The sequence below is a fragment of the Boleophthalmus pectinirostris genome, unplaced genomic scaffold, assembly GCF_026225935.1.
Source record: "Boleophthalmus pectinirostris isolate CB_2022bp ecotype Guang Dong unplaced genomic scaffold, ASM2622593v1 HiC_scaffold_5, whole genome shotgun sequence".
NCBI lineage: Eukaryota > Metazoa > Chordata > Actinopteri > Gobiiformes > Gobiidae > Boleophthalmus > Boleophthalmus pectinirostris.
The window spans coordinates 34,437,242-34,462,133 of NW_026571404.1; the positions used below are offsets into that span (position 1 = coordinate 34,437,242).

The 24,892-nt window shown below is 37.7% G+C and overlaps 1 protein-coding gene across 1 annotated transcript in view; it reads right to left on the reverse strand.

Moving 5' to 3' along the window:
- cdh5 (cadherin 5) overlaps window positions 1-24,892 on the reverse strand; it is a 222,190-nt gene that overhangs the window by 11,653 nt on the left and 185,645 nt on the right. Inside the window, exon 14 of the mRNA XM_020929300.2 lies at window positions 14,529-14,661. Coding sequence (XP_020784959.2) covers window positions 14,529-14,661 — 133 coding nt within the window. The remainder of the gene's footprint in view (window positions 1-14,528; window positions 14,662-24,892) is intronic.

Here is a 24,892-nt window from a genome sequence, read left to right on the forward strand (position 1 = left end):
CTTTGTCTGGAATGTTTCACAGTATGGCATTAAACCTTTCTATTTACCAAACCAGACCAAGTTACAGGCCAGATCTGTGGAGAATGTGCCAGAATACTTCTTTTTCTAGATATTTTTGAGCAGTACAACCACCAGTAAGTGAATAAATAACGTAAGGTAGAGGTGTTTAATGTCATACTGTGGAACATTCCAGGCAGAGCAATGACAAATCCATAGAAACAAACAAAAGGTGATAGACTTTTTTAAGGAAAAAACATCAGAAACAGTAGAAACACCTCCTCCCGCCTTCCTTTCCTTACTCTAGAAAATCACTTGCGCCATCGCTGGAAGAGATCTCCAAGAATCGCCTCAGTTTGGCTTTGCTCCTTTTCCCCTTCTCTTCTTCTTTCAGCGACCTCAAAAAGAGACTTTCTTTTGCGGCGAACTGGTCGTGGATTCTCGTCCGCCATCTCAACAAACTTTGTGCAAAATGCGAGGAAGCTACAGTTTAAAAAAGTTGCCAAGAACCGCTGCATAAACCACGTAGTCTAGGGTGACCATATTTCCATCTGTGAAAACGGTCCTTTCTCCTGCGGTCACCTCCGAGCCCGTCCTGACAGTGAGTCCTGTTTCAGTTCTGGTTTAGTCCTGTTTTAGTCCTGTTTTAGTCCTCCTCTTCAGTCCTGGAATCAGTCCTGGTTTAGTCTTGGTTCAGTCCGTGGCGTAGGCAGCTCAAAAGTTTGATATAATCTCGGGTTAACGGGTGGGTGCGGTGTTGTACTGCGGGTCTCCAAAAATGGACTAGTACAGGACTCGCGCTGTCGGCTCTATTACGGAATAAATGAATCTTCAGTTTGTTACATAAAGAAGGAGGAAAATAACATAAGGACGACAGCAGGAATAAGTTTTAAGAAGGATGCACAAAGGGTTGCACCTGTCCTGTCTGAGAAAAGTGTGTAAAGTGTGAGGGGTTTTACAGCCTTAACACAGATAGTCAACTTTATATTTTACAATTATTCTATGTGGATTTCACCTATCGCGGGTTATTTTTAGAACGGAACCCCCGCGATAAACGAGGGACACTGTACTCTCACCTCACAACCTGTGCACATGGACTCACACTTGTCCCGACCAGGATGGAAAACAGAGAATTTCTTGTACAAGTCATTGTTAAATGTGCATTTGCGTTTCGGCATGTTGCAGACTGATCGACTGTTTGTGTCTCGCTCCTTCTGAGTCACAGACTCTACGAGAGACGCTCAGTTTAATGCCCCAATGAACGGTAAAGAAAACCCGGACATTTGCATCACTTAAAAAACAAACAAAAAACAGACTCCCAGGACAGGATGCAAAATATGGACATGTCCGGGGAAAAACAGACGTTTGGTCACCCTAACCTAATCCACGCGAGTCAGTTACACTAGAAACATAGGGAGTTTGATTGACAACCTAACAGCCAATAGAAAATGAGTTAGCCTTGTTATCTATTGGCTGATGTTTATCTGGCCTCGCTACGTCCACAGTTGATAGATTTTCATTCTTTTTTTTTGTCATCATAATTACAAAGCTGCTGCGTCTCTGTAATGCTGTTTTAAATTTGAAAGTAAACAAAAAAAAATCCTCCCTACAACCTTTAAACATTCAGAGCGTCGTAATTATAAACGCTTTTTTCAGAGGTTAGAGCGAAGTTTTGTCACAGCTAACAACAACTAGCATGCTAACGCGCACTCCCTGATTACAAGACAGGACAAAGAAGACATATTTTGACCTCAAGCGCTGCTGCTATACAATATATCTGTCCCGGAGCAAGACACGTTTAGTTATATACATTTAATGCTCTAACTGTGGGATATCTCCACGGAAACGAGCAGAAAAGTGACAGAGTGCAGCTTTAATCATCCATGGGAATAATTCAGGAGTGGGGTCTACTTCACAGTATGGAAAAAAACTGATGCAACTGCTCTTTTTGTATTTTTAATATAATCTTAACACAATTTGGCATCGGGACTGTCATTTGGGAGCATCTATTATACCCCCACTTCACACACTCTCACACACACACACACACACACACACACACACACACACACACTCAAACCCGCGTGTGAGCGTCTGTGTCTGTGTAAGAGCAGCCCTGAGCTTACATCACATCACCCAGAGAGGAGGAGGAGGAGAGGAGGAAGATAAAGAGCGAGAGAGAGAGAGATAGGAGGAGGAGAAGGGAGAGATGAGGAGAACGGGGTGTTCTGAAGGAAAGGTAAGAGGAGAGAGATAAAGAAAAAGAAGGAGAGAGGGAGGAGGAGGGAGAGAACGCAGGAGAAGAGAGAGGAAGAGAAAAGGGTGTTCAGGAGGAAAGGTAAGAGGAGAGAGATAGAGAGAGAGTGAGAGAGGAGAGAAGAAGGGAGAGTAGAAGAAAAAGGGTGATGAGAGAGAGAGAGAGGAGAAGGGAGAGAATAAAGGAAAAGGGAAGAGAGAGGAAGAGGAAAGGGTGTTCAGGAGGAAGGGTAAGAGGATAGAGAAAGAGAGAGAGAGAGAGGCAAAGGAGCGAAGAAGAGAGGGTAGAAGAGAAGAGAGAAGAAAGAGAAGCGAGAGAGAAAAGGGAAGAGAGGGGAAGAGAAAAGGGTGTTCAGGAGGAAAGGTAAGAGGATAGAGACAGAGAAAGAGAGAGGGAGGGGGAGGAGGAGGGAGAGAACGAAGGAGAGGAGAAGGGAGGGGAGAAGAAAAGGGTGACGAGAGATAGAGAGAGAGAGAATGAGCGAGAGAGAGAGGGAAGAGAAGGGAGAGAATAAACGAAAGGAGGAGAGAGGGAGAGAAAAGGGTGTTCAGGAGGAAGGGGAAGAAGATAGAGAGAGAGAGAGTGATGGAGAGAGAGAGAGAGAGAGCTAGGAGGAGGAGAAGGGAGAGATGAGGAGAACGGCGTGTTCTGAAGGAAAGGTAAGAGGAGAGAGATAAAGAAAAAGAACGAGAGAGGGAGGAGGAGGGAGAGAACGCAGGAGAGGAGAAGAAAAGTTGACGAGAGATAGACTGAGAAAGAGAGTGAGAGGGGAGTGGGAGAATAAAGGAAAGGAGAAGAGAGAGGAAGAGAAAAGGGTGTTCAGGAGGAAAGGTAAGAGGATAGAGAGAGAAAGAAAGAGGGAGAGGGGGAGGAGGAGGAAGAGGAGGGAGAGACAATGAAGGAGAGGAGAAGGGGGGGCATTAAGGGTGTTCAGGAGAGAGGGTAAGAGGAGAGAGACAGAAAGAGAGAGAGAAGGAGGAGGAGGAGGAAGGGAACAAAGGAGAGGATAAGGAAGGGGGGAAGAAAAGGGTGTTCAGGAGGAAGAGTAAGAGGAGAGAGAGAGAGAAAAAGAGAGAGGGGGAGGAGGGAGAGAGTAAAGAAGAGGAGAAGAGAGAGGAGGAGAACGGGGTAAGAGGATAGAGATAGAGAAAAAGGACGAGAGAGGGAGGAGGAGGGAAGAGGAGAAGAAAAGGCTGACGAGAGATAGAGTGAGAAAGAAAGAGAGGGAGGAGAAGGGAGAGGAAGAGAAAAGGGTGTTCAGGAGGAAAGGTAAGAGGATAGAGATAGAGAAGGAGAGAGAGGGAGAAGGGAGAGGAGAAGAAGAATGAAGAGATAGAGTGAGAGACGGAAGAAGAAGGAGAGAGAAAAGGAAATAGAGAAAGAGACGAGGAAGGAGAGGAGATAGAGAGAGAGAGAAGAGAATGGAGGGGAGAGAGTGGTAGAGAAAAAGAGAAGAATGGAGAAAACAAAGAAAAGAAGGGAGGAGGAGGAGGAGGAAGAGAACAAAGGAAAAGAAAAAAAAAGGAGAGGAGGAGAAATGGGTGCTCAGGAGGAAGAGTAAAAGGATAGAGAGAGAGAAAACGAGGTGGGAGAGGAGGAAATAGAGGCCGAGAGAGAGAAGGAAGACAGAAATGGGAAAGAGGCGGAGGAAGGGGTAGAGAAGAGAGAGGAGGAGGAAGGAGAGGAGAGGGAAAGAGGAGAGAGATAGACAGAGAGACAGAGAGAGCGAGAGAAAGAAAGAGAAGGGAGGAGAGAGAGCGGTAGAGAGAAAAAACAGGGAGAAGAGAAGAATGGAGAAAACAAAAAAAAGAAGGGAGGAGGAGGGAGAGAACAAAAGAGGAGAGAGACAGGAGGGAGAGGAGGAGAAATGGATGCTCAGGAGGAAGGGAAGAGGATAGAGAAAGAGAGAGAAAAAGAGAGGAGGAGAGAGAGGAGGAGAGCGAGAGAGAAGGAGAGAAGGAAGACAGAAAAGGGAAAGAGGTTGAGGAAGGGGTAAAGAAGAGAGAGGAGGAGGAGGACGACGAGAGAGGGGGAAAGGAAAAGAAGGAGGAGAGGGAGGAAGGGGGAGAGGAAAGAGAAAACAGAGAGAAGAAGAGATCAAGGAAGAGGAGGGAGAAGTGACGAAGAGGAGGAGAGCTGAGGAAAAGGAAGGAAGAGGAAGGAAGAGGAGAGGAGGGGTGTTGTGATCTGCACTGTACCCCCGACTTTACACATCAAAGGAATCGCAAAAAAGGCTCAAAGTCGAAAATTCTTCGTCTTAATCGTTCTGTTTATGCAAAACGTGATTCTACAAACACTCACCAAGATATAAATATGGATTCAAGAGAAGAAGACAATCTCAACTCTACTTACAGTTTGTTTGTTTTTGGGAAATTCTTACCTCAAATAACCTTTATGTGATTCTACAGTACTGCCGTTTTTGCTTTGACTTAAATTGATCTTCAGTATCCACCAATTATTACATGATATTCTCCAAAAATACACGGCAAAAAGTGAAGTGTTAAAATTGACTCTCACAAAATGATTGTTAACATTTTCTCAGGGTTTATATGAGTCCAACCTGTTCATTTTTGTAATTGTTGATTAAGTAACGCTGGACCAAAGTTCCTGTTTGAAATCAAGAGTTATATTTTAGTGACGTAACGATATCCAAATCTCTCGGTACGATATTTATTGTGATATTCTGAAGAGGCTGACTAATATAACTGCAGATGGGACACTTTTTTGCTTTTAAAATACCTTGACAAGATTTTGGTGCGAATTATTTCCGTCATAATCCCAAGAATTCAAGTAAAAAACATATTTCTTCATGTTGTCTGCACTGAAATGAATCATGGGATATGTAGTTTCTGATGTTTATAAGCTGTTGCCACTATAAAACCTGCATTTAAGTAAAGGAACTTGTGATTCGATATATTGTGACAGCCTTTTGACGATACGATATCACGATATTTCAGTTATTCTTACATCTCCATTATATTAACATTTAAGAGTAAACAGATAACACTTTTTAGGCTTATCCTGATTTAGCTAAACGACACACAGAGATGTTTTATTTTTACTCTATATTTTAGTTAATTTAAGAGGAAATGATGTACAAAACTGGTTCAAACTGGTCTTTTCTCGCTGGAGTATGAAGTGGTGGGCGGGAGGTGACAAATTAAAACTAAAGGAAGTTGAATTAACTTCAACTGTATCAACTCTGGCAAATAACCCCAACTCAAACTCTCAGTTAACTTTCAAATAGTTATGAAATTATCACGATATGCATCTCACTGTACGATATTTATTGTGATATTTTGAAGAGGCTGACTAATATAATTGTAGACAGGACGCTTTTTTGCTTTTAAAATACCTTGACAAGATTTTGGTGCGAATTATTTCCATCATAATCCCAAGAATTCAAGTAAAAACATATATCTTCATGTTGTCTGCACTGAAATGAATCATGGGATATGTAGTTTCTGATGTTTATAAGCTGTTGCTACTATAAATCCATGCATTTAAGTAAAGGAACTTGTGATTTGATATAAAAAAAGGTTTCAGAAGACGCGGTTCTTGGAGCTCCAGAGGATAATACACAGTAGATCCAACTCAGTGGTGCTCTTTGGGAAGGAAAGTCAGTAAAAAGATGTAAAAAACCAAGGCACTCACTGGTTAAAATTAAATGCTTCTCTGCAGGGTCAAAGAATTGATCACATACTAGATTCTTTGTGAAAAGGAAAGCGGATTGCAAAAGTCAAACAGTGTGAAACCTACTGGATTTATAAATTACAGGCAACAAAATGTCCTGGGCTCAATGAAGATTTGGACTTCTCTGTGTTTTTATAACTGAATAGTATTTTCTGTATATATTTTATATTTTTGAAAATAATAACTTTTTAGATACTGGAATGCGTCGGGACTTTGTAAATTGTCCATTAAGACATGCTGTAAATTAATAAAGACATTTTATTTTAACCAGTGAGTGCCTTGTTTTTTTTTTGCATCTTTGTAATTCGATATATTGAGACAGTCTTTTGACGATACGATATCACGATATTTTGGTTATTGTGACATCTCTGTTATATTTACAGTACATTTTGAGAGTAAACACTTTGTAGAGTTATCTTGATTTAGCTAAATGACACACAGAGATGTTTTATTTTTACTCTATATTTTAGTTAATTTAAGAGGAAATGATGTACAAAACTGGTTCAAACTGGTCTTTTCTCGCTGGAGTATGAAGTGGTGGCGGGAGGTGACAAATTAAAACTAAAGGAAGTTGAATTAACTTCAACTGTATCAACTCTGGCAAACAACCCCAACTCAAACTCTCAGTTAACTTTCAAATAGTTACAAAATTATCACGATATGCATCTCACTGTACGATATTTATTGTGATATTTTGAAGAGGCTGACTAATATAACTGTAAATGGAACACTTTTTTGCTTTTAAAATACCTTGACAAGATTTTGGTGCAAATTATTTCCATCATAATCCCAAGAATTCAAGTAAAAAACATATTTCTTCATGTTGTCTGCACTGAAATGAATCATGGGATATGTAGTTTCTGATGTTTATAAGCTGTTGCTACTATAAAACCTGCATTTAAGTAAAGGAACTTGTGATTTGATATAAAAAAAGGTTTCAGAAGACGCGGTTCTTGGAGCTCCAGAGGATAATACACAGTAGATCCAACTCAGTGATGCTCTTTGGGAAGGAAAGTCAGTAAAAAGATGTAAAAAAACCAAGGCACTCACTGGTTAAAATTAAATGCTTCTCTGCAGGGTCAAAGAATTGATCACATACTAGATTCTTTGTGAAAAGGAAAGCGGATTGCAAAAGTCAAACAGTGTGAAACCTACTGGATTTATAAATTACAGGCAACAAAATATCCTGGGCTCAATGAAGATTTGGACTTCTCTGTGTTTTTTATAACTGAATAGTATTTTCTGTATATATTTTATATTTTTGAAAATAATAACTTTTTATATACTGGAACGCGTCGGGACTTTGTAAATTGTCCATTAAGACATGCTGTAAATTAATAAAGACATTTTATTTTAACCAGTGAGTGCCTTGTTTTTTTTTTGCATCTTTGTAATTCGATATATTGAGACAGTCTTTTGACGATACGATATCACGATATTTTGGTTATTGTGACATCTCTGTTATATTTACAGTACATTTTGAGAGTAAACACTTTGTAGAGTTATCCTGATTTAGCTAAATGACACAGAGATGTTTTATTTTTACTCTATATTTTTGTTAATTTAAGATGAAATGATGTACAAAAACTGGTTCAAACTGGTCTTTTCTCGCTGGAGTATGAAGTGGTGGGCGGGAGGTGACAAATTAAAACTAAAGGAAGTTGAATTAACTTCAACTGTATCAACTCTGGCAAACAACCCCAACTCAAACTCTCAGTTAACTTTCAAATAGTTACAAAATTATCACGATATGCATCTAATGGTACGATATTTATTGTGATATTTTGAAGAGGCTGACTAATATAATTGTAGACAGGACGCTTTTTTGCTTTTAAAATACCTTGACAAGATTTTGGTGTGAATTATTTCCATCATAATCCCAAGAATTCAAGTAAAAATATATATCTTCATGTTGTCTGCACTGAAATGAATCATGGGATATGTAGTTTCTGATGTTTATAAGCTGTTGCTACTATAAAACCTGCATTTAAGTAAAGGAACTTGTGATTCGATATATTGTGACAGCCTTTTGACGATACGATATCACGATATTTCAGTTATTCTTACATCTCCATTATATTAACATTTAAGAGTAAACAGATAACACTTTTTAGGCTTATCCTGATTTAGCCTTAAACGACACACAGAGATGTTTTATTTTTACTCTATATTTTTGTTAATTTAAGAGGAAATGATGTACAAAACTGGTTCAAACTGGTCTTTTCTCGCTGGAGTATGAAGTGGTGGGCGGGAGGTGACAAATTAAAACTAAAGGAAGTTGAATTAACTTCAACTGTATCAACTCTGGCAAACAACCCCAACTCAAACTCTCAGTTAACTTTCAAATAGTTATGAAATTATCACGATATGCATCTAATGGTACGATATTTATTGTGATATTTTGAAGAGGCTGACTAATATAATTGTAGACAGGACGCTTTTTTGCTTTTAAAATACCTTGACAAGATTTTGCTGTGAATTATTTCCATCATAATCCCAAGAATTCAAGTAAAAACATATTTCTTCATGTTGTTTGCACTGAAATGAATCATGGGATATGTAGTTTCTGATGTTTATAAGCTGTTGCTACTATAAATCCATGCATTTAAGTAAAGGAACTTGTGATTCGATATAAAAAGTTTCAGAAGACGCGGTTCTTGGAGCTCCAGAGGATAATACACAGTAGATCCAACTCAGTGGTGCTCTTTGGGAAGGAAAGTCAGTAAAAAGATGTAAAAAACCAAGGCACTCACTGGTTAAAATTAAATGCTTCTCTGCAGGGTCAAAGAATTGATCACATACTAGATTCTTTGTGAAAAGGAAAACGGATTGCAAAAGTCAAACAGTGTGAAACCTACTGGATTTATAAATTACAGGCAACAAAATGTCCTGGGCTCAATGAAGATTTGGACTTCTCTGTGTTTTTATAACTGAATAGTATTTTCTGTATATATTTTATATTTTTGAAAATAATAACTTTTTATATACTGGAATGCGTCGGGACTTTGTAAATTGTCCATTAAGACATGCTGTTAATTAATAAAGACATTTTATTTTAACCAGTGAGTGCCTTGGTTTTTTTTGCATCTTTGTAATTCGATATATTGAGACAGTCTTTTGACGATACGATATCACGATATTTTGGCTATTGTGACATCTCTGTTATATTTACAGTACATTTTGAGAGTAAACACTTTGTAGAGTTATCTTGATTTAGCTAAATGACACAGAGATGTTTTATTTTTACTCTATATTTTTGTTAATTTAAGATGAAATGATGTACAAAACTGGTTCAAACTGGTCTTTTCTCGCTGGAGTATGAAGTGGTGGGCGGGAGGTGACAAATTAAAACTAAAGGAAGTTGAATTAACTTCAACTGTATCAACTCTGGCAAACAACCCCAACTCAAACTCTCAGTTAACTTTCAAATAGTTATGAAATTATCACGATATGCATCTAATGGTACGATATTTATTGCGATATTTTGAAGAGGCTGACTAATATAATTGTAGACAGGACGCTTTTTTGCTTTTAAAATACCTTGACAAGATTTTGGTGCAAATTATTTCCATCATAATCCCAAGAATTCAAGTAAAAAACATATATCTTCATGTTGTCTGCACTGAAATGAATCATGGGATATGTAGTTTCTGATGTTTATAAGCTGTTGCTACTATAAATCCATGCATTTAAGTAAAGGAACTTGTGATTCGATATAAAAAAAGGTTTCAGAAGACGCGGTTCTTGGAGCTCCAGAGGATAATACACAGTAGATCCAACTCAGTGGTGCTCTTTGGGAAGGAAAGTCAGTAAAAAGATGTAAAAAACCAAGGAACTCACTGGTTAAAATGAAATGCTTCTCTGCAGGGTCAAAGAATTGATCACATACTAGATTCTTTGTGAAAAGGAAAGCGGATTGCAAAAGTCAAACAGTGTGAAACCTACTGGATTTATAAATTACAGGCAACAAAATGTCCTGGGCTCAATGAAGATTTGGACTTCTCTGTGTTTTTATAACTGAATAGTATTTTCTGTATATATTTTATATTTTTGAAAATAATAACTTTTTAGATACTGGAATCGCGTCGGGACTTTGTAAATTGTCCGTTAAGACATGCTGTAAATTAATAAAGACATTTTATTTTAACCAGTGAGTGCCTTGGGTTTTTTTTTTGCATCTTTGTAATTCGATATATTGAGACAGTCTTTTGACGATACGATATCACGATATTTTGGCTATTGTGACATCTCTGTTATATTTACAGTACATTTTGAGAGTAAACACTTTGTAGGGTTATCTTGATTTAGCTAAATGACACAGAGATGTTTTATTTTTACTCTATATTTTAGTTAATTTAAGATGAAATGATGTACAAAACTGGTTCAAACTGGTCTTTTCTCGCTGGAGTATGAAGTGGTGGGCGGGAGGTGACAAATTAAAACTAAAGGAAGTTGAATTAACTTCAACTGTATCAACTCTGGCAAATAACCCCAACTCAAACTCTCAGTTAACTTTCAAATAGTTATGAAATTATCACGATATGCATCTCACTGTACGATATTTATTGTGATATTCTGAAGAGACTGACTAATATAACTGTAGATAGGACACTTTTTTGCTTTTAAAATACCTTGACAAGATTTTGGTGTGAATTATTTCCGTCATAATCCCAAGAATTCAAGTAAAAAACACATTTCTTCATGTTGTCTGCACTGAAATGAATCATGGGATATGTAGTTTCTGATGTTTATAAGCTGTTGCTACTATAAAACCTGCATTTAAGTAAAGGAACTTGTGATTCGATATATTGTGACAGTCTTTTGACGATACGATATCACGATATTTCAGTTATTCTTACATCTCCATTATATTAACTTTCAAATAGTTACGATATTATCACGATATGCATCTAATGGTACGATATTTATTGTGATATTTTGAAGAGGCTGACTAAAATAATTGAAGATGGAACACATTTTTGCTGTTAAAATACCTTGACAAGATTTTGGTGCGAATTATTTCCATCATAATCCCAAGAATTCAAGTAAAAAACACATTTCTTCATGTCGTCTGCACTGAAATGAATCATGGGATATGTAGTTTCTGATGTTTATAAGCTGTTGCTGCTATAAATCCATGCATTTAAGTAAAGGAACTTGTGATTCGATATATATGTATAGTGAAAGTCCACGATATTATTGTGAGACTTTTAACGATACGACATCACGATATTTTGGTTATTCTTACATCCCTATTATATTTACATTTTCAGAGTAAACGAATAACACTTTGTAAGGTTATCCTGATTTAGCTAAACAACACACAGAGGTGTTTTACATTTTATTTAATTAATTTAATTATGTACAAAACTGGTCTTTTCTCGCAGGAGTTTGAAGTGGTGGGAGGTGACAAATTAAAACTAAGAGAAGGTGAAATAACTTCAGCTATATCAACTCCCAACTCCAATTAAAATAAAATAACACTTTTTGTGCTCTGAAATACTTTACCTTGAAATTGTAGCCCTCCAGTTTTTGCTCTGTATTTAAATAGACCTTGGCTGTGTATCCAGACTCAGATTGTTTTTATCTGTAAGTGATTTGGAGTGGGTGATTCAGGCTTTTATCTCTACAAGTCTTGACTCCTGTAATGTTCTGTACGCTGGTATGAGCCAAGCAAACTTGTCATGCTTACAGTGAGTCAAAACTTCTGCAGCACATCTCTTCACTGGAAGATGTGGTAGAGGACACATCACACCTCTTTTCTCCTCATTACACTGGCCCCCATTCATTTCAGATTGGATTTTAAAATTATATTGTGTGTACATTTCAGACCTCACTGTTTCTACACTCAGTGTTGGGGAGTAACAGATTACATGTACCAGAGTTACGTAATCAGAGTACAAATTATGAGTAACTGTATTCGGTTACAGTTACTGTTTCAGTGAGTGGGAATTGGATTACAGTTACTTTGTTGAAATAAATGGATTACACAGCGGTATTTTCCTGTTTTCACATTTTGGGCTATATCCCTTTTTTTTTGTTTTTTTTGTTGGTAATTCCATTCATTGCCGGACACTAAACCAGGTCCAAACGAGGTCTAAAAGCAGATCTAAACAAGGACTAAACCAAGACTAAACCAGGACTAAACCAGGTCTAAACTGTCTCAAAGAGGATTTAACAGGACTAAATCATGCCGTGCGGACCGTGACTCCTTGTCTTCTATCAATAATATTTTATATTAGTGTAAACAGTGTTGGGAAGGTGACTTTTAAAATGTATTCCCCTATAGATTACAGATTACATACATCAAAATGTAGTTTGTAACGTAATCCATTAAATTACTTCAAGTGAGTAACGTAATCTGAATACGTTGGATTACTTGATACTTGTAGAGCAACAAAGACAAAGATATCTTCACATAAGATGTTTTGTCTGCTAAAAGAAAATAAAAAGCCCAGACTTTACTTAACCAGATTAAAAATATTAGTCATAGAAGGGGAAGACATAGACATAGTTTAGACCTGGTTTTATACCTGGTTTAGACCTGGATTAGATCTAGTTTAGACCTGGTTTGGACCTAGTTTAGAAGTGGTTTTAGTCCTGGTTTAGTCCTGGTTTAGACCAAGTTTAGACCTAGTTAAGACCTCGTTTGGACCTGGTTTAGTGTCCGGCAATGAGTGGAATTACCGAAAAAAAAAAAAAAAAAATAATGGATATAGCCCAAAATGTGAAAACAGGAAAAAAACGCTGTGTAATTTATGTCAACAAAGTAACTGTAATCCAATTACCTCTCATTAAAACAGTAACTGTAACTGAATACAGTTACTCATAATTTGTACTCTGATTACATAACTCTGGTACATGTAATCTGTTACTCCCCAACACTGCATTTGGGTCACATGATTCTGGCGTGTAGGTAAAAAAAAAAAAAAAAGAAAAAGTCAGCTAAACTCTGATAAAACTTGATTTGTGTCATACATAAAGATCAGATCAGACTTACACAAGTGTTTATGGACCAATAATAATCATATGAGGTTTTGTCATGCTGGATTTCACGTAAATGGACAGGATTATTCGCTTTTTGTCTTAGATTTGGAAGTTATTGCTCTTTTAACAGCTGGAGCTAAGGATCATTTTGAGTCTGTTTTATTCAGAATCACGGATCAACAGTGCCATAAACCAGCACTTTTATCTGCTTCCTTCAGTCGTGTTGTGTGCAGTTAAACATCTTTTCTCGACTCTCGCAATGCATTGTGGTCTATATTGACCCCTAGTGACCAACGATTACTTTTCAAGGTACATTGCGTGAAATTTTGAGTGCACTACTTTTTCACCAACTGAACAATAGGAGGGTTTCAGTCACATCACGATGATGTGCCAATTTCAGGTGGAGGGCAGGAAGTGAAGACGAACACAACACGACAAACACGGCTCTGGAGAACACAGATATGGAGAAGAGTTCTTATTGTAAGGATTTAGAGCCAGTAGCAAGGCAAAAATAGGAGCAATTATTCGACAAATGTATTGGGCGTGACCCTGATCTTATTGAAAATGAGAGAATTTTCAACCAAAGTAAAAGATTTGCCGACAATCGAGGCAGAGGAGATCACAAACTATTTAGCTCTTCAGACATCGTTCTACACCAGACAACAGATGAAGACGTACAAAAGTTTGGAGGCATAGAACTTTTTTTGTCAGTGGATGGATCCTCAACCTTGGTGCAAAACGCCTAAATGATGATTATGGTTTGGTCTTCGCCGGGGTGAGTGTTTCTCTTATTTTATGTGTATAGACGTTATGGGAAAAACTGCAGTGTATCGGCAGTAACCTCTATCTGAACTATTTAATGTCAACAAACGTCGTTCGCCGTTAGTCGTTAATGATTCATTTATGTTTAGGTAAACCACAAAAAACAATTTAGCTTTGTAACAAACCTTTGTCGAAGTGGTCACTGCAGACACGAGCATTAGCGAATTCTACTCCTCCCGACCGCAAACAGGTTTGTAATCCACTTTTTACAGTGTTGTTCTGTCGGCTTTTCCCATTTCTGACCTTTGTGGACGACTATATTCTGTACTCTAAAAAAATCGCTTTTCCTTCTCTCGATTAGAACGATTGGCACAGCCGTAAACTACACAACACATTGGCATTTTCCTCCAGTCAGTTCACTTCCTGCCCTCCATCTGATTTTGCGTGCTGACAAACGTAGCCCGGTGACGTCACGTGAAACCCAGATATTGAACACTTCTAAAAATGGCATGACCCCTAAATACGGACACAGCCTTCCACTGTATATATTAAGACACCGTGTTCTGAACAGGAAGTGAGCATGGGCGAGCTTCCGGCTCCATCGACTCTGCTCCAATTGACTTTACATTGAAAAATTGTCACCCCTCTCTCTGTAACAGCTGCTGTGAGAATCATCATTTAAGTTTTAAAATGTTCGTATTAACCCGCTCTACATGATCCTGGTGTTTTTACTTTGCTGTTTTGTCCGTAAATAAACGCTAGCCCCGTGAGCTTCATTTGACGTCACACTCCCTTAGTCCACGTCTTTCTACAGTGTGTGTTTTGTACGTACCCATTCGTGTCCATCTCTCCACCTCCCTCCTCGTCGTAGGTGACCAGCTGCTCGTGGATTTCTCCGCTGTGTTTCAGACTGGACAGGTGATCCTTCTGGTAACGCTTCCTCATCACGAACAGGATCACGATCACTGCACACACACACACACACACACACACACACACGTGAGGAAAATATATAAGAACAGTGGATAAAACAGGAGGGAAGTTGTAAGTTTGTGAGTAAGTTTGTGGTTTATATAGTGCTTTTCACAGACATATGTCCCAAAGACGCCTTACACATCTTTGTCCATTCACTCTACCTTCAGTGATGGTAAACTATAATTGTAGCCACAGCTGCCCTGGGGCAGACTGATGGAAGCGAGGCTGCCAATCTGCACCATGAGTCCCTGTGACCACCATCACTCACACACACACCACTTATACATCACTTTGATTATCTAACTAATTAATAACTACTTATCTTATGATCAGTAAAATATGTGTTTAAACAACTAAGTCATTTTTAACATTCAAAAGTTATAATTGACATAAAAAATGCATCTGAGTTCTTCAAAAAACACTTTTAAATCTGTCAATATGTTTTAATTTGCAGATATAGTATAAATATTCAAACATTTTCTATAGAATTCAAGTTCTTTATTAATAAAATTAATAATTAATACATTTTCATAGGGGGTCAATATTCTATAGGAGGGGTCAACATACCATAATAGGATTCTGACCCCGGGGTCAAAATACTATATGGTAAATTTGAAAAAAGATGGCAGAGGCTCTCTGATTTGCGGTGAATTTATTCAACGCGTTTCGACTACTTGGTCTTCATCAGGAGCCCTGATGAAGACCAAGTAGTCGAAACGCGTTGGCATCACTTTTAATAAATTCACCGCAAATCAGAGTGCCTCTGCCATCTTTTTTCTAATTTACGAGAATCTCGCCCTCCGGTTTGATGAACACCTGTATGCGTACGTTTTTTGATCCAGTGTAGCGCTCCAGTTTTGTTATTTCTATACTATATGGTATGTTGACCCTGGGGTCAAAATCCTCTACCACACTGGTATGGCCAGTTGGTTTAAAATATAAAAAGTTAATCATAAAAATAATAACTGACTTAAAGGTCCTAGCTTGTGAGCTTTAAGCCATGTTAAAAAGTTGTTACCTCCTCAAAAACAGACCTGGAGTTGTTGTTTTGTTTCATTCACACACTTTGAACTGGTGTATAGCGGTAAAAAAAGAAAACAGCTCTTGCAGTGTGAGATTTTTTTGTTGTTGTCTCTAATCAGACATAAGTTGATGCAAAGCAAAAAGCAAAAAAAAAAAAAAAAAAGCAGAAAAAATATATGACATGTTTGACACATTTTTACACTATAATTTAAATGTAACTCTGCATGAATTAGACCATAAAGAAGCTCAAAATGCTCTGTTCCACCTCGTTATGTCGTGCCTTTAGTTTAGTAGAGATGAACAATTCCAGGTCAGATCCAAATGATTCTAGTGAAAGCACGTAAGGTTTATGGAGTTCAAAAGCACAGTGGAGCACTTCCTGTATTACCACATGACATCACAAGGTGGAACTGAGTGTTTTCTGTTTGAGAGAACTCAGCCTATATCTGCAGGGTTTGTGTGTTAAACATGTGTGAATGAAACAAAAACACAGCTCCAGGTCTGTTTGTGATGAGGAAACATTAGAACACAGAGCAGAAAATAGCGTCATATGGCCCTTTGAATGTTTAATTCAGAGACAGTCGAACAACAAATCTATACTTTAGTCCAATTATCTAGTGGGCAATTATTTTTTCCATGGAGCCACATGAGAAACAAAATATTGTGAAGGACCGAGCCAAAATGTTTAACTCAATTCTGCATAATATCAATTGTATTTCTTTATAAAAAGCAGTAAATAACTTTATTTTAACAAGCTGGTCAGACTGTTAAGAGTTTATGTTATGACTAAGCAATGAAAAAGTGAGGCTGCCTTAAAAAAATACTTAAAAAAAACCAACTCTAAAATAAACTCAGTGCAGCTTTAGTCCATGCATAAGGTAAAACTATAAAATATCTTTATTTTGTAATTCCAAAATGTTGTAATTCCGGTCAGAGTCAACAAAAGGGCCGTATGTGGCCGCTTAAGTCTGCTCTAGTACAAGGTCAACAACATATTTACTAATGTTCTACTTACTTACTTTACAAATTTATTTCATTATTTCATGACCAACTTTAAATATTTTCAATAATAATCCAAGATAAAGCATCATTTGGTTACAGTTCATCCATCCATGACCACTGCATTAAAACTGGATTTAAAGCTGCATTGTGTAACTTTTCTGGTGGAGGGTCCATCATCTGCTTGTTTCTATGGATATGTCATTGCTCTGCTTGGAATGTTCCACAGTATGGCATTCTTGGAGGATTTGAGCATAAAAAAAATATATATATATATAAAAAAAAAAGTAGTTATCTTTAGTGTTGTTCCGATACTAGTTTTTTGGGTTCCAATCCGATACCGATACTTGGCATTGGTGTATTTGCCCATACCGATACCAGTCCGATACCAAAGTGTGAAGAAGTACACTTGGGCTACTTAATTTTGTAACATTTATTCAATTACAGGTGGTTTTATAGCTCAAAAATACCCAAAAAACAAGAGTGGGATCGCCTCTCCACAGATCTGACCTGTAACTTGGTCTGGTTTGGTCTCCATGAAGATAGAAAAAGTTTAAAGCCATACTGTGAAATATTCCAGCAAAACAAAACCATAACATCATGAAGAAAAACATTTGACAGACCTTCCATCAGAAAAGTTACACAAAGCACCTTTAAAACTGCATGAACTATCAAAAGTTTGTACAGTTTTCATTCATTTTTCTTCTTACCCAATGAAGGCATCAAAACTATGAAAGAAGAACTCAAAATAATTAAAAACCTGTTTAAGATTTTAGATCTGTAAAAAGAACCACTCTTTGCCTTGAAAACTGGTTTACACTTCTGGTGTTTCTTGACCCTGACCCGGCAACACCAGTGAAGTGAAAATTTGAATTTCAGGAGAATTCATGAAGAAACTCTGAGAGAAGGCCAAGGGTTTGCAGCGCTGTCAACAAAGCAAAGGCTGGATACTTGAAGGATTTGAACATAAAATATTAAAAAAAATATTGAGTTATTTCTAGTGTTGTTCTGATACAATTTTGGGGGGTTTCCAATCCTCAAAAGTCTGATACCATCGTGTGAAAAAGTACACTTAAGGCACTCTCACACTACAAGATTTTTCGGTCTTAAATGATTTTTAAACGTGCGACAAAAAGCGCACACCACAGACACGAGGAGAATCTTATGAGACTTAAAATCGACCGCAAAGACTGCAGCGGGATATGTCTGCGGACAGTGTTGGGAAGGTTACTTTAGTCCTGGTTTAGTCCTGTTAAATCCTGTTTTAGTCCTGTTTTAGTCCTGGTTTAGTTCTGTTTTAGTTCTGGTTTAGTCCTGTTTTAGTCCTGTTTTAGTCCTGGTTTAGTCCTGTTTTAGTCCTGGTTTAGTCCTGGTTTAGTCCTGTTTAGTCCTGTTTAATCCTGGTTTAGTCCTGGTTCAGTCCTGTTTTATTCGTGGTTTTAGTCTTGGTTTAGTCTTGGTTTAGTCCTGGTTTAATCCTGGTTCAGTTTTGGTTTAGACCTGGTTTAGTCCTGGTTTAGACCTGGTTCAGCCTGGTTTAGTCATAGTTTAGTCCTGGTTTAGTCCTCAATTCAGTCCTGGTTTAGACCTAGTTTTGTCCTGGTTCAGTTCTGTTTTAATCCTGGTTTAGTCCTGGTTCAGTCTGGGTTCAGCTCTGCTTCAGTTTTGGTTTAGTCCTGGTTCAGTCCTAGTTTAGTCCTGGTTTAGTCCTCGATTCAGTCCTGGTTTAGACCTAGTTTTGTCCTGGTTTAGTCCTGGTTTGGTTTTGGTTTAGTCCTGGTTCAGTCCTTATATGGCGCAAAAGTTGAGCATTTTTTGCAGTTATTCTGGTTAGGGTAACTTAAAAGTACTGCAATATTAATGTAATGTTTTACATTTTAAATGCAGTAATATTGTAATGTAACAAATTACTTTGAAATGCCTGTAACAAGGAATAAATAATGCATTACAGTTTTAAAGTAACTTGCCCAACAGTGCCCCTCACTAATGTTAATTTGGCATCATAACTTATTTTATCACACGGCCATAAACTGAGTGCTCTGATAATATCAGTAGTTAGTGTAGCAACTTCATGTTAAGCCTAGATCCACGTGTAAACACACAGACAGCAGCGTCTTCTGTACTCAGGCCAAACTAAGAATCCGTCCATATATTAGCCTCATCGTTTTATTAGCAGCAGGGTTCAGAGTGTGAAAAAGTAGCAGCTTATAGCCCTGAATTGACAGTATATAAAATGTAGATATAAAGAAGCACTGAACGAGAGGGAGTGTCTGTTCTTTTGACTGGTAGTATCTGTGAGCCCAGCCTTGTCAAATCTCCCTGTATAATTCAGGTGGCAGAGTTCATATTGGCCATGCCCCGTACCCCGCATGAATATTTCATCTTTTCTTAATATCGCACAGCTCTGTAGTTTCAATACAAAGCAGCTCTCATCTCCAGAGCGCTTATGACATGGTTTAAGCAATCTGACTGCAAGTTCAAAAGCAATACACCGTTTTATATATCTATTTTACTTCATATATCTACACTTTAAAGGTATTGTGTCACTTTTCTGGTGGAGGGTCCATCACCTGCTTGTTTCTATGGATATGTCATTGTTCTGCCTGGAATGTTCTAGCCTGATTCATCAGACGGTTTCACTTTATAGAAACCATCTGACCTCCCAGTGTTAGAATTTGTTCACTCAACGATAGGTAGGTTCTTTTTTTTATTTAACCAATCACTGCTATTTGGTTGTGACGTGAGTAATGTGCTGATTAAAGGGGCGAACTGGTTTATTAAGCTTTTCCCAAATCCCGTAGGAAGAAGGACAATAACGTCTTTCCCCTTGATAAAATTCAAAGATCGTTTTCTTTCTTACGACTTTAAATCCTTGATGTCGGGAATTGTTGCCAACAGAGAATGTCTGGCTCTTTGCTAATTGTCTGATGCCCAGACTTGCACTTCTGACGTTTTTGTGAACCGTCTAGTGTATTCTGATTCCTGACCTAGTCGCTGAAGAGAAATTAAATTGAGTGGACACACCAGTAGGGCTGGGTATCATTAAGAATTTGGCGATACGCTACATACCTCGATACAATGAGCTTTGAGTCGATACGATACATTTCAAAATGATTCGATACGGTTGAATAAAAATAATGACCAAATGACGGCTGTGATAGTAAAAGTCTTTGTTAAACCACTTCTTGTGCAAAGTGAATATGAAACACAAACATTTTAATCATGAAAACAGTAAAAATGTCAAATGTGTCGCATAAAAGAGTTTTCTTCCTCTGAACAAGCAACAAAACTGTAGCACTATAACAAAATAATTGAGTGAACTATACTAAAAAATACTCTTGGCGATATATCGATACAGCAGCCCATGATACCGATACTGTATCAGCACATTAAGCGACACGATATATCGATATTTCAATATTTTTGCACACTCCTACACACTAGGTGGCGCCAGCCTCACTACGAATGTTCCACAAGCTCTACTTTACATTAATTCGATTACATGTGGTTTTATAGCTCAAAAATAACTAGAAAAAAACTCTACAGATCTGACCTGTAACTTGGTGTGATTTAATGATTTTGTAGATTTATTTAGATTTTTTTTTTTGTCATTTAAATCCGTGTGTCGTTATTAATGTTTTGGACCTATAATATTGCATTTAAAAATGTTTAAAATGTATGTATGCTTTAAATAAATTCATTAATAAAAAATAAATAAATACATTTTTGCTCACACAGGTACAGATTAGAACATTCTATCCCGTTCATTTTAACAGGAAAACAAAATAAAACCGTAGATTTTGACGTTTATAGATGGTTGTTTACATGTTTGCTCATTTGGCAGCGGGTAATAACAGTCACTAACTTCCAGCTCCAGTTTCTAAAGTTCACTAATGTATGCAGGATTCGCGGTGCTTTGTGTTCATTACGTGGTCGTTAGCATCTATGCTAATTTCGGCGCTAATTGCTAATGTTAAGTACCAGCATTTGGAACCCCGGCGTTCTGTTTGCAAACACTAGAAGGGTCTATTACGCTCACTTCTTGAGTAGAGCTTAAAATAATCTTACTTTACTTATTTTTTCAACCAGTACTTTATACTTCTATCATTTTGAAGTAACAGTATTCTTATTTGAGTACCTATATTTTTTGTCTACTCCATCTCTGGTCCATCATTGAATACATGTACGAAAAATACGCATACTGAATACTAGTTTTGAGTACCTGTATATCTACTTTTTCATTTGGTGATTTTCAGAATACTATTACGTTTCTAAAATCAAACGAATACTTGGTCGTACTTCATCATGTAATTCTGCCATTGAACTAGGGACGTAACGATGTCCAAATCTCTCTGTACGATATTTACTGCGATATTTTGTTATATTACGGTACTTTTTCCTCTTAAAATGCCTCGACAAGACTTAACCTAACTTAAGAACTAAGACTTAAAAGTGCTTAGAACAGTTATTTCTTCATGTAGTCTACACTGAAACAGAGCAAAGGATCATGGTCTATGTAGTTCCCTCTGTTTTTTAGCTATTGCTGCACCGTAACTATTAATTTAATCGAAGAAACTTGTAATTTGATATATTGTGATGGTCCATGATATCATTGTGAGACTTTTGACGATACGATATTACGATATTTCGGTTATTGTTCCATCCCTACTTTAAACTGGGCTATAGTGACAAAAAAGAAAACAGCTCTTGTAGTGTTTTTGTCTGTAATTATACATAAATTGATGTAAAGCAAAAAAGAAAAAGAAAGTTGTTTTTAATTATATGGCATGTTTGACAAGTTTTTACACTATAATTTAAATGCAACTGTGTGTAAAAGTATTCCAAGTATTCAGAACACAGTACTCTGATTTTACTTACTAACTTTTTCATCAAGCACCGACGAAGCAGAGGGCTGATCAAGGGCCATAGACGGGTGCTCAGTATATGTGTATGTTTAACACGTTAGAATGAGCCGTCAGACTTTATTCACGCTAAGGTCCTTAAAATCACACACTAAATATGAAATATGAGCTTTATTAAGGTAGATAAAAAAAAAAAAAAAAAGGTAAGTTCATTTTTAATTGATGCAAGGTCATTTGGGCCAATTCACGTGGAAGTCTGAGGGCCAAGAAAAAATTGTCAGAGGGCCGCATTTGGTCCATGGTCCAGAGTTTGGACATGCCTGATGTAATGGACAGTGTTGGGAAGTAATGGATTATAATTTATGAGTAACTGTATTCAGTTACAGTTACTGTTTGAGTGAGTGGTAATTGGATTACAGTTACTTTGTTGAAATAAATGGATTACACGGCGGTACTTTCCTGTTTTCACATTTTGGGGTAAACCAGCACTAAACCAGGACTAAACCAGGACTAAACCAGGACTAAACCAGGACTAAACCAGGACTAAAACCAGGACTAAACCAGGACTAAAACAGGACTAAACCAGGACTAAAACCAGGACTAAACCAGGACTAAACCAGGACTAAAACCGAGACTAAACCAGGTCTAAACCAGGTCTAAACCAGGACTAAACCAGGGCCAATTTGAAGAGAACAAACAAGAATTTTCAGGATGTGTTTGGTACATTCATGTAGTTTTAAAAAGCATGACAATATCAAGTAATCCAAAGTATTCAGATTACGTTACTCACTTTAAGTAATTTAATGGATTACTTTACAACTACATTTAGGGGTATGTAATCTGTAATCTGTAGGGGAATACATTTCAAAAGTAACCTTCCCAACACTGGTAATGGAATACATTACAAAATACATTTTTAAAGATGCATTGTGTAACTTTTCTAGTGGAGAGTCCATCAAATGCTCTTCTCCTTGGAGATGTTATTGCTTTGTCTGGAATGTTTCACAGTATGGCATTAAGCCTTTCTATCTTCATGGAGACAAAACCAGACCAAGTTTTTCTTGATATTTTTGAGCTATAAAACCACTTGTAATTGAATAAATGTAAGGTAGAGGTGTTTAATGTCATACTGAGGAACATTCCAGGCAGAGCAGTGACATCTCCATAGAAACAAACTGCTGACAGACCCTCCACCAGAAAACTTACAAAACCACCTTTAATGCAGGTATTCAGTATTTGGTCAGTAAATAGACCTATTATTTTTGGCTGTAACCGGACGAAAAAATGAAGATGAATGAATTCGAGCTAAAACTCACATGTGAATTTTGCCTGTGAAACCACATCAGAATAATTACCACGTCCCAGAGAGGCAAAAGTAGAGCAATATGCCCCCAATCTGGCAACTGAAAAACGGGTAAAAACGAGCCGCTCCTAGTTGGACGTCTGTGCCAATGCCATACCTGCCCCCGAGCCTTTAAAAAAAACCCCACAAAAACGAGAAAAAGGAACCCGTCGATGGCACACGCAGTCAGGTGGAACGTTCAGGTGCACGGGAAACCAAGGTTACACACAGTTGCTCAGGCGAAAATAAACAAAGTGAGAGTTGGAGAAAGACGTGCGAAGGGAAGAAGAAGAGAACGGAAATCATCATTGCCAAACACCCCGGGCTTCACCTCCGGCGGTAGCCACAGTGGTATTCTTAGACACATCTTCTTCAGTTGGCTGCTTGTTAAATGGTATAGACTGACAATGTGATGTCTTGTGTGGTGCTGTGAGATTTGTCAAGTCGTTAAAGGTGCACTGTGTAACTTTTTTTCCGTTAGGGGTCCGTCAGCAGTTTGTTTCTATGGATGTGTCATTGCTCTGCCTGGAATGTTCCACAATATCACATTAAACAGCTTTACCTTACTTTTCTTCAAATACAGATGGTTTTATAGCACAGAAATGCAAATAAAAACAGGAATTCTGACTGTGAGCGAGGCTGACTCTCCACAGATCTGACATGTAAATTGGTCTGGTTTGGGCTCCAAGAAGACTTCATAATAATAATAATAATGATTAGGGATGGGCATTCGATAAAATTTTCTTAATCGATCGTCGGGAGAATTAACGATGGATTAATCATTAAAGTTTTTTATATTAAAATTGATCATCATTATTATTACTATCTGCACTACTAATCTGCATAAATAAATTCAACTTTACGACATATAAACCGTGACCACTCTAGAGCCACATCAGCCCGTTTGACATTATAATGTGTTTAATGCAGTTTTGTGCAAGTCTCACAGAAACAAAACTTAAAACCACATGGCGAATTTGCATAAATAAAGCGAAAAAAAAAAAAAAAACAGCTCTTGAGCTCTGATGTGACGCGACTCAGTGGAATACAGGTTAGTGTGACCATATTTGCGTTTGTCAAAACCAGGACACCGTACGGGAGGTGGGAGATGGCGACTCGTCATCGACATTGAGCGACTCTCACCTGGTAAAGCTTTTTCCCACTGGACACAGAAACATATGTGCTGCTTTGTACACTGTGCACATGGACTCACACTTGTCCCGAACGCAACGGAAAGCGTGGAATTTCTTGTACAAATCATCGTTAAATACGCATTTGTGCTTTGGCATGTTGCAGGCTGACCTACTGTTTGTGTCTCGCTCCTTCTGATGCAGAGAGACACATGTACAGACCCTGTTTGGTCACGCTACACACAGCAACCTACATTCAGTTTGTCGATTAAAATGAACGTAATCGATAAAATTCTTAATGATCAATTATTGATTAATTGACTAATCATGCCCATCCCTAATAATGATAATACGAAATCTTGTTTTATAAAGCACTTTTAAAAACAAGGTTTACCAAGTGCTGTACAAGCCACGAAGAACAACACCAAAAGCATAAAAATAGCAAACAAAAAAGCATAAAAATAGACAGACAATGATGCAAACCATTCAAGTATAATAATAGTAAATAAATAAAAAGAACTAGAATACAAAGAAATAAGGCTAAAACCAGTTAAAGGATGGCAAACTGATAAAAGTTTGTTTTCAGAAATGATTTAAAAGATCATGTTGATGCTGTGAGCTTTATCTCCTCAGGCAGGTCGTTCCAAAGCCGAGACGCCCGGACTGAAAAGGCTCCATCACCTTTCGTCTGGAGCCTGGACTTTGGAACAGCCACAGGGACCTGGCTGAAGATCTGAGGTTACATTTATACGATGACAGTCTGAACAGATGCAAAAGTGGCGTCGCGTCTTCACTTTTTATTCTGCATTTAGACGAGCAATTTCGGGAGGAAATCTGCGTGCATACGGCGACGCGAAAGTGTGTG